Source organism: Macrotis lagotis, chromosome 1 (assembly GCF_037893015.1).
Source record: "Macrotis lagotis isolate mMagLag1 chromosome 1, bilby.v1.9.chrom.fasta, whole genome shotgun sequence".
Classification (NCBI taxonomy): domain Eukaryota; kingdom Metazoa; phylum Chordata; class Mammalia; order Peramelemorphia; family Peramelidae; genus Macrotis; species Macrotis lagotis.
Window position 1 is genome coordinate 650,162,659 of NC_133658.1, and position 10,951 is coordinate 650,173,609.

Here is a 10,951-nt window from a genome sequence, read left to right on the forward strand (position 1 = left end):
CCCTGGAGCCACAATCATGTTAAAGCAAATTTTAGCAGCTTCTACATTGGAATTATAGAATATTGGAAAATTCTTGTAAACCTTGGACTTATTCACTATGATCTAGTTTTGCAGCTATAATTTATGAATACTTGTGTGTATTTGGAGCTTCTAGGAGCTCAAGAAGATATCTCTTTTGTGTGACCTTACATCAGCATATATTGGCAAATGGTCATTTTTATCTAATAAGATTCCATTCTTCCATCTCCACAGATTTCTGTCTCAACGTCAAAGGACAATGCATGCAGGGAATCATTCCATAGTAACAAACTTTATACTAATGGGACTAACAGACCAACCGGAACTCCAGCTCCCCCTCCTCTTACTCTTCCTACAAATATATATTATCTCCATGATGGGGAACATGGGCTTATTTCTACTTATCAGGATCAGTCCTCAGTTGCAAACCCCCATGTACTATTTTCTCAGCAATTTGTCATTTATTGATCTTTGCTTTTCCACTGTCATTACCCCTAAAATGTTGGTGGGTTTTGTTTCAGAGAAGAACATCATCTCCTACTCGGGGTGCTTGACTCAGTTCTTTTTCTTTTGTACTTTCTGTATTGCTGACTGCTTCATGCTGACAGCCATGGCCTATGATCGTTATGTTGCCATTTGTAGCCCCCTGCTCTATAGTAGTACCATGTCCCAGAATATCTGCTTCTTCCTAGTGATAGGAGTTTATGCCATGGGGGCCTTTGGAGCTATTACTCATACAAGTGCTCTAATCAGACTGTCATTCTGTGGAAACAATGTTATTAGTCATTATTTTTGTGACATTCCTCCCCTTTTGAAGATCTCCTGCTCTGACACCTACATCAATGAGCTTTTGGTGATGCTTCTGGTTGTGATCAACTCATTGATAACCACTCTACCTATCTTGGTCTCTTATGCTTTCATCCTCTCCAGCATCCTCAGCATCCATTCTTCTAAGGGCAGGTCCAAAGCCTTCAGTACCTGTGCGTCTCATCTGGCATCTGTGGCAGTCTTATATGGCTCTATCATTTTTATGTACTGTCAGCCTTCATCAACCAGCAACATCACTCAACAAAAAGTGTCCTCAGTGATCTACACCACGGTCATACCCATGCTAAACCCCTGGATCTATAGTCTGAGGAACAAGGATGTGAAGGATGCACTGAGGAAGATCAGGAAGGACTGGATAGTCTCCTAATGAAAGCAGCAAAATTAAAGTCATTGTAGTCTTTAATATATTTTCTTTTCCTTCACACAAGTGATTTATTCCTTCGAGGTATGTCATGAGAAAGAAATTACTGAACTGGATACGCAGCTTAAAAAGTGGGAAAAAGAATAAATTAAAGATCCCCAAATAAGAAATTCTGAAAATCAAGGGAGAGATTAATAAAATTGAAAGCAAGAAATCACTAACCTAAAACAATAAAACTCGGGGTTGGTTTTAGTAAAATAAAATAATAAAATAGATAGCCTTTGGATAATCTGATTAAAAAAGAGAAAAAAGGGGCAGCTAGGTAGCACAGTGGATAGAGCACCAGCCCTGGATTCAGGATTACCTGAGTTCAAATCCAGCCTCAGACACTTAATAATTACCTAGCTGTGTGGCCTTGGGCAAGCCACTTAACCCCATTTGCCTTGTAAAAAGCTTAAAAATAAAATTTAAAAAAGAAAGAAAGAAGAAAGCCAAATTACTAATAACAAAAATGAAGAGGGTTATATAACAGTGAATGAGGAGAAAACTAAAGAGATAATTCAGAGTTATTTTGCCAAAATGAATGCCAATAAATTTAATAAGCTGAGTGAAATGGGTGAATATTTATAAAAATACAAACTTTCCAGATTAACAGAAGATGAAATAAAATATTTAAATAACTCCATTACAGAAAAAGAAATTGAAAAAACCCATCAATAAACTCCCTAAGAAAAAGTCTCCAAGTCTGGATGGATATGCAAGTGAATTCTACCTAACTTTTAAGGAACAATTAATTCCAGTTGTTTTTAAAAATAGGAGAAAAACTTCTGCAAAACTCCTTTTATGACACCAATATGGTGCTAAACCAGGAAGAACCAAAAAAAGACTAAGAAATTTATAGACCAATTTCCCTAATGAATATTAATGCAAACATTTTAAATAAAATTTTAACAAAAAGATTATAGCAAGCTTTTATAAGAATAATTCACCATGATCAGGTAAGATTTATACCAGGTAGGCTGGAATGGTTCAATATTAGGAAAACCCTCAACATAATTGAACATGTCAATAACAAAACTGACAGAAATGATGATTATCTCACTAGATGCTAAAAAGACTTTGACAAAATATAATATCTATTTCTATTAAAAACACTAGACAGTATAGGAATAATGGAGTTTTCCTTAAAATAATATGCAGTATCTATCTAAAACCATCAATAAATATTATATGTAATGGGGATAAACTAGTAACATTTCCAATAAGATCAGGGCTAAAGCAAGGATGTCCATTATCACCATTACTACTCAATATAGTATTAAAAATACTATTAGAAAAAAATTGAAATTAGAAAATTATTAGAAAAATTAGAAAATTAGAAAAATTGTTAGAAAAATAGAAATTAGAAAAAAGAAATGAAAGGAATCAGAATTGTCAATGAGGAAGCAATGCTTTCAATCTTTGCAGATGATATGATGGAATACTTAGAGGACCCAAGAAAATCATCTAAAAGTTACTTGAAAAATTAGCAAATTCACCAAAGTAGCAGGATATAAATGAACCCATACAAATCATCAACATGTCTACATATGAACAAAGAAGTCCCAGAACAAAAGATAGAAAGAGAAATTCCATTTAAAGTAACTGCAGACAATATTAAATATTTGGGAATCTACCTCCAAAGACAAATCCAGAAACTATATGAAAATAATTACAAAACAATTCTCACACAAATGAAGTCAGACCTAAACAATTGAAAAAATGTCCATTGTTCATGGTTAAGTCAAGCTAATAAAATAAAAATGACTATTCTACCCAAATTAAATTACTTATTCAGGGCCATACCAATCAAATCATAACAAATAACTAATTTTACTGAGCTAGAAAAATTGGTAACAAAATTCATCTGGAACCACAAAGGTCAAGTATATCAAGAGAACTGATGGGAAAAAAATGTAGATGAAGGTGAACTAGCTCTCCCAGATCTAAAACTATACTACAAAGCAGCAGTCATCAAAACTGCTTGGTACCGGTTCAGAAATGGAGTAATGGATCAGTTTATTAGGATAGGTTCAAAAGAAATAGTAGTAAACTAAGTAATCTACTATTTGACAAACCCAAAGACATTAGCTTCTGTGATAAGAACTCATTCCTTGACAAAATAACTAGGGATAACTAGAAAATGGAATGGCAAAAAATTGACATAGACACCCCCCCCATCTCACACCCTATTCCAAACAAGATCAAAATGGGTATGTAATTTAGACATAAAGTGCTATACCATGAACCAATTAACAAATTAAGAAATATTCTGTCAGATATATGGAAAGGGGAGAAATTTATGATCAATTAAGAAATAGAGTACATTAAAAATAGAAAAAAAAATGAGTGATTTTGACTATATTAACAAATTTTACCCTAATAAAACCAAAGTTCCTAAAATTAGGAGGAAAACAGTAAGCTGGGAAACAATTTTCACAGATAAGATATTCTTATAAAGGTCTCATTTCTAATATATAGAGAGAATTGCATCAAATTTGTAAGGTCAAAAGTCATTCCCCAATTGATAAATGGTCAAAGGATAAGAACAGTTTTCAAATGAAGAAATTAAGGCTATATAAAATCATATGAGAAAAAATATTCCGAGTTGTTACTGATTAAAGAAATACAAATTAAAACAATTATGAAGTTCCACCTCACACCTATCAGATTGGCTAAGATGACAAAAAGGGAAAATGATTAATATTGGAGAGGTTGTGGGGGGATTAAGACATTAATACATTCTTGGTGGAACTTTCAACTGATCCAGCCATTCTAGGGAGCAATATGGAACTATGCCCAAAGAGCAATAAAATTGATCATACCCTTTGACCCAGCAATCCTAATACTAGGCCTTTATTCATAAGAAATCATAACGAATAGAAAAAGTCCCACATGTTCCAAAATATTCGTAGCAGCTCTTTTTGTAGTGACAAAGAATTGGAAATTGAGGGGCTGCCTATCAGTTGTGGAATTACTGAACAAGTTATGACATACGAATGTTATGCAGTACTATTTTTCTATAGGAAACCATGAATGGTCAGATTCTAGAGAAGTATGGTATGATTTACAGGAACTTATGCTGATCAAAGGTAGTAGAACCAAGGGATTATTGTTGATATTCACAACAATGTGAGTTGATCAACCTTGATGGGTGCAGCTCCTCTCAGTTGTTCAGAGAGCTAGAACAAACTCAAGGATACCTGCTACGGCCAATGCTATCCACATCCAGAGTAAAAAAAAACAAACACAAAAACAAAAAAAAATCTCCTCAGGAATCTGAAAGAACACTGAGTTAGTTTTTTAAACATTTCTCTTAAATTTTTTCCCTTTCTAATGGTTTTCTTTCTTTTCCCTTAATTCTAATTTCGCATACAGAAAACAATTAATTTTGAACATGTTAAAAAGAAATTGGTACGTACAATATGCACCAGATTGTTCACCACTAAGGGGATGGGGTTTAGAAAGAGAGGGTGGAAGAAAATTGTGTAACTTAAAACTATGCATACAAATGTGGACGAATGTTAAAAAGTTTTCATTCCATGAAGTTGGAAAAATAAAATGATAATCAATGGAGAAAAAAAGACAAATCAAATGAGGACAACATCACAAAATTGGAAAAGGCATATTTTTTTGGTGAACTTTCTTTCCTTGTTTGCACGCCCCTCCAAACAAACTTGCAATAATATATGTCACCAGTATTTCCTCTTCCATACATTACCTGTGCCATATTCCATTGTCTATAATTTCTATCTCAGATGACTGATAATTTTAGAAACCAAGTTGTCTGATTATTCCTTACTAAAATTAAATAATGAGTAATGATTGAATCCAGTGATTGTCAAAGTTGAGCAGCTTACCTCAGCTGTAATGTAAGAATGATATCAAAAAAACCTAACATTTAGATTAACAAAAATCAATGATATACCAAGATCAATTTTGTAGATACATAGAATTTAGGAAGTTTTCCTGAGTGCTGAAATACCTCCACCTTTATCTAACTTTCTCTGGATTCCCAAAATCCAAAGGTATTCAAATTGTTTTCCTAAAATGTATCACTGGTCTATTTTTTGTTAATACTCATATTAAATTACCTTCCTCAAGTAGCACAAAAAGGGAAATTATATCCCATTATAAACTAGACTTCATTTACTTCAATAAATCAAAAAATCGGGGCAAAATTAAGAAATATCAAGTAGCATCATTGTCTTAAAATTAAGTCAGTATACTTGAGGACAACAAGCAGATTTCAAGAAAAGTTAGACAAGATGGTGCACTAAAGGGAGCACTATATTCAAGTTCCCCCATGATTCCCCACCTGGACTGACATAGCCAACAAAAAAAATTCAGTATGCAATTTTTTCCAGCCCCAGAAAATTTAGGAGGGTCCATAGGCTGGTGTATAGGTGAAAGTAACCACAAATGTGGACCCTTGAGATAGTTGAAATGGTAGTGGCAAAGACTTAGTTATTCTCATCTCAGAAAAGATCATGGAATTGGGCAACTGGTCAGAAAATTATTGCAAAAGAATGAAGCACTGAGTACAGGACTAGGCACTGATAAATGTCACATGGCTCACACCCAGTCTTGGTCACAGTTCCAGGGAGGAAAAGACTGGATGTGTAGTTGCAAGAGAGCAGGAATCTTTCCTAGATAAATATCAGAGTGCAGACTAGATGAGTGTTTACCACACCTTTATCTGCATCGTACAACCTAGGGAAAAATTATTTAAAACCCTTTAAACTCCCAGAAGTGCACGTGAAAAAAACACCATGGGGAAAAAAAAAAAACTTGGTTTAGGAAAATTATTTCAAACTTCCTACACAAAGGTGACCAGTGACCAAACAAATCAAAAGAGAAGCTAGAAAAATGAATTAAAAATAAAGAATCTGACCATAAACGGCTACTATAGTATTAGGAAGGTACAAGGCAGAAACTCAGAAAATAACAATGTCATTAAACAACTAAAATTCTCAAAATTTGAATTGGGCATAAACTCAAAAAAGCTTTCCTGGATGAACTAAAGAAAGAGCAAAAAATTATTTTAGAAGTCAAATAAAGGTATTAGAGGAAAAATGAAATAAATGAGATGGCTGTAGGAAAATTATGAAACATAAACAGGGAGATTACAGGAAGATAAAAGATAAAGAAGAAAATTACTTGGTTCTACAAACTTTCATCCAAAATACTTAAAAATGGATCAAACTGAATTATAGAGATATTGAAACAATTAAAAGTAAAGTTACCTCATGACTGTTAGTCATCTAAGCTAAAAACGTAGGAAGTCACTAGGAAAGGCCTGATAGGAATAGTGGTGTGACTGGGAGTGAAATGCAGATAACGTGCTATCAATAAGCAAAAGGTCTTGGGGGTACCTGTGTTCATGGCAACTGTGGTTTGGGGAGCTTTTGGTGGGTATTTTTGGTGAGTGATCAGGCAAATAGATTGCAAGGTCCTCTGCTGAGCCTGAACACATTGTCAAGACAAATTGGACAAACTAATTTCCACCCTGTGGCTACAGATGAAGATAGTAAATACATATTTTGAATAATTTGAATTCAATTTAGAGCATAATCCCTGATTTCTGTTCCAGGGAAGAGGAGCGAATTTATTCTTGGGATTATTGGTGAATTTCTGAGTCTATTCTGAGTAAGAGCATTTGAAGCTTCAGGAGTGCAGAGGACTCTGGTCTCAGCTCAGAGATAGAGAGAAGTGCCTGAAGCCACACATAAAGCAAGCTCTAAGCCAGAAAAGCAGTGATAATATATGGTCTTTGATCATTGCACATTTGAAGAAGCAAAAATTCAAAGACTCTAAGCAGTAAAAGAAAAAACCTAAAACCTGATACATAATCCCCCACACCTTGGGAACAGAGCTTGACTCTAACATAAACAGCCTTGTTATAGGTCATTTAGAAAAGGCATAAACAACCAGAAAAAGAATCAGATAATAGATACAACAGTAATAGAGATCAACAGTAATAGAGATCAACATTTAAACTCAGAAAACAATTATGTCAAAATAACTACATATAAAACTTCAGAATAAGCAAAATGGTAACATGTCCAAAAGGAATTGTTGGAAGAAATTAAAAATTACTTTAAAAATTAAATAAGGGAGGTAGAGGAAAAATTGGGAGAAAATTGAAAATGAAATAAAATTATGAAAAAAGTCCAACCAATTAGAAAAAAGAAAACCTTAAAAATTAGAAATTGACAAGGTGAAGATGATGACTTCTTAAGATATAAATCAAGAAATAATAAAACAAAATTAAAAGTGAAAAAGAAGAGAAAATGAAATAATTCATTGAAAAAAAGATGATCTGGAAAATAGAATGGAGTGAAATCGAAGACTAATGATCAGTTCCCTGGACCCCAGTGCAAGAACCTTGAGACAATATCCCTTCTAATCCAGGAGCATAGGTCAACTTTTAAAAATTGAGCACTTTAATACTAGGGGATCTCATCCTACCTTTCTCAAAACTAGGTAAATCTAACCACAAAATAAGCAAGAAGGAAGTTAGGAAGGTGAATAAAATCTTAGAAAAAAACAAGATACGATAGACCTCTGAAAAAATATAATGGAAATAGAAAAGAATATACTTTTTCCTCTGCAGTGCATGTCACCTCTACCAAAACTGACCATGTACTAGTACATAAAAACCTAAAATCAAATGCAGAAAGGCAGAAATAATAAGTGTATCATTATTATATATAAATAATAATTATAATAATAAATAACAAATATATAAAATAATAAGTACATCAGATTATGATGCAATAAAAATTACATGTAATAAAGATTCATGGAAAAGCAAAATAAAAGTACAAACTGCCTGGATTAACAGAAGAGGAAATAAAATATTTAAATTACCTCATTTCAGAAAAAGAAATTGAAGAAGCCTTCAATAAACTCCCTAAGAAAAAGTCTCCAGGTCCCAATGGATTTACAGGTGAATTCTACCAAACATTTAATGTAGAATTAATTCCTATTCTACATAAACTATTTAAGAAATAAGAAGGAGCTCTGAAAAATTCCTTTTATGACACGAATATGGTGTCATAAACCAGGAAGAACCAAAATAGATAAAGAAAATTATAGATCAATCTCCTTAATGAACATTAATGCAAAAATATTAAATAAAATTTTAGCAAGGAGATTACAGATTGTGAATAGTATAACAATACACCATGATCAAGTAAGATTTATACCATATAGACAGAAATGGTTCAATATTAAGCAACCCCTCAATATAATTGAACAAACCAATAGCAAAACCAATAGAAATCATAGTTACATACATCTCAATGGATGCTGAAAATGTCTTTGACAAAAAACAACATCCATTATTATTAAAAACACTAGGAAAATAAAGGAATAAATGAGGTTTTTCCTTAAAATAATAAGCAGAAACTATCTAAAGTCATCAATCAATAGTATGTTCTAATGAGGGCAAACTAGGAGCATTTCAAATAAGATCTAGGGTGAAAAAAGGATGTCCACTATTACCATTACTATTCAATATGGCATTAGAAATGTTAGCTTTAGCAATGAATAGAAAAAGAAATTGAAGGAATCAGAATTTGTTATGAGGAAGCAAAGCTTTCACTCTTTGCAGATGATATGATGGTATGCTTAGAGAACCCAAGAAAATCATCAAAAAAACTACTTGAAACAAGTGCCAAATTCGGCAAATTAGCAGGATATAAAATAAACCTACATAAACCATCATCATTTCTATATATGAACAAAAATATACAAAGGCAAGAAATAGAGAAATTCCATTTAAAATAAATGCAGATAATGTTAAATACTTTACAATCAACCTCCCAAGACAAACCTAGAAACTGTGTAATCACAATTAAAAAGCACTTCTCATAAAAAATAAAGTCAGATCTAAACAACTGGAAAAATGTCAATTACTCATGATTACCTCGAGCTAATATAATAAAAATGACAATTCTACTCAAACTAAATTACTTATTCAGGGCTATCCCAATCAAATTACAAAATACCTATTTTGCCAAGCTAGAAAAAAATAGTAACAAAATTCATCTGGAGCAACAAAAGGTCAAGAACCCTGCTCTATAAAGTCATCATGAGACCATGGTAATATTCCCTACTGGTGGTAGGTATGTAAACAATGGAGGTGCTATTGGACCATTGCTCTTATAACTTGTCTAGCCAGACTGTCTTATTGTGTGGAGACTTCTAACCATCAGTACTTCTGTGATTTTCTCCCCCCCTTTGGAGTTCTCTTGCTCCTTAACCCACATCAATGGATTTTTGGTGATAATTCCTGGTGGATATTTTTTCCTTAGGGAATTCAATAATGGATTATTGAATTTCTTTTTCTGAGATAAGTTTATATAAGTTTTTAATTTCCTCTTCATTCAGTCTGAGCAACGTATATTTTTGTAAATATTGGTCCCTTTCACCTAGATTGTCAAATTTATTGGCATAGGGTTGGACAAAATATTTCCAAATTATTACTTTAATTTCCTCCTCATTGGTGATGAGTTCACCTTTTTCATTTATGCTACTAGCAATTTGATTTTATTCTTTCTTTTTTTTAATCAAATTGACCAGAGGTTTTTCAATTTTATTATTTTTTTCATAAAACCAGCTCTTGGTTTTATTTATATATTCAATAGTGTTTTTTTGCTTCTAATTTCATTGATTTCTCCTTTAATTTTTAGAAATTCTAAGCTGGTATTTAATTGGGGGGTTTAATTTGTTCTTTCTCTAATTTTTTACTTGCATATTTAGTTCACTGATTTCTTCTTTCTCTAATTTGTTCATATGAACATTTAAACAAATAATATATCCCCTGACAGCTGCCTTGAATATATCCCATATATTTTGGTATGTTGTATTATTATTGTCATTATCTAGGATGAAATAATTAATTCTTTCTATAATTTGTTGCTTGATCCAATCATTCTTTAAAATGAAGTCATTTATTTTCCAATTAGTTCTAGGTCTGTATCTCCCTGGCCCAGTATTGAATATGATTTTTATTGCATTATGATCTCAGAAAGATGTATTCACTATTTCTGCCTTTCTGCAGCTGATCATCAGGTTTTTATGTGCTAGTACATGGTCAATTTTTGTATAAGTTCCATGTACTGCAGAGAAAAGGGTATATTACTTTCTTTTTTTTAATTTATTTTTTTTATTCTCATTTTGTACAAATTTTTTTTACATAATAAAATATTCTTGTTTACAAGTAAACAAAATACCCCTCCTCCCCCATGAATATAGATAGACTTGTTTGGGCGAAAAAAGTAAAGAGGAGAGGAAAAAAATTAAAATAAAAAAATAATAATAGTAATAATTGTAGGTATGGCCAGGTGGTTCAGTGGACAAAGCAACAGACCTGGAGCCACGAGCACCAGTGTCCACATCCAGCCTCGTACCCCCAATAATCACCCAGCCGTGTGACATGCAAGCCACCCGATCCCCACTGCCCTGCAAAAACCAAAAAAAAAAAAAAAAAGAAAGAAAGAGAGAAAGAAAAGACCCAAAATAAAATAAAATAAAATAGTAATAATAGTAGGGGTGGCTGGGTGGCAGACAAAGCATTGGCCCTTGAGCCAGGAGCACCTGGGTCCAAATCTGGCCCCAGACACCCAAAGATCACCCTGCTATGTGGCCCCAGCCGCACTTGCCCTGCACCCTCCCCCAAATAATAGTAACAAAAAA

General features: G+C 33.0%; 1 protein-coding gene across 1 annotated transcript; it reads left to right on the forward strand.

The window, feature by feature from the left end:
- The first annotated feature begins 277 nt into the window (after positions 1–277).
- Positions 278–1,213, forward strand: LOC141522428 (olfactory receptor 8D1-like). Its single transcript, XM_074235879.1, has one exon. The coding sequence runs from the start codon at positions 278–280 to the stop codon at positions 1,211–1,213; it is 936 nt and encodes a 311-aa protein (XP_074091980.1).
- Positions 1,214–10,951: the final 9,738 nt, after the last annotated feature.

Coding starts and splice junctions, on each gene's coding strand:
- LOC141522428 (XM_074235879.1), top strand. CDS start 278: ATGCATGCAGGGAATCATTCCATAGTAACAAACTTTATACTAATGGGA.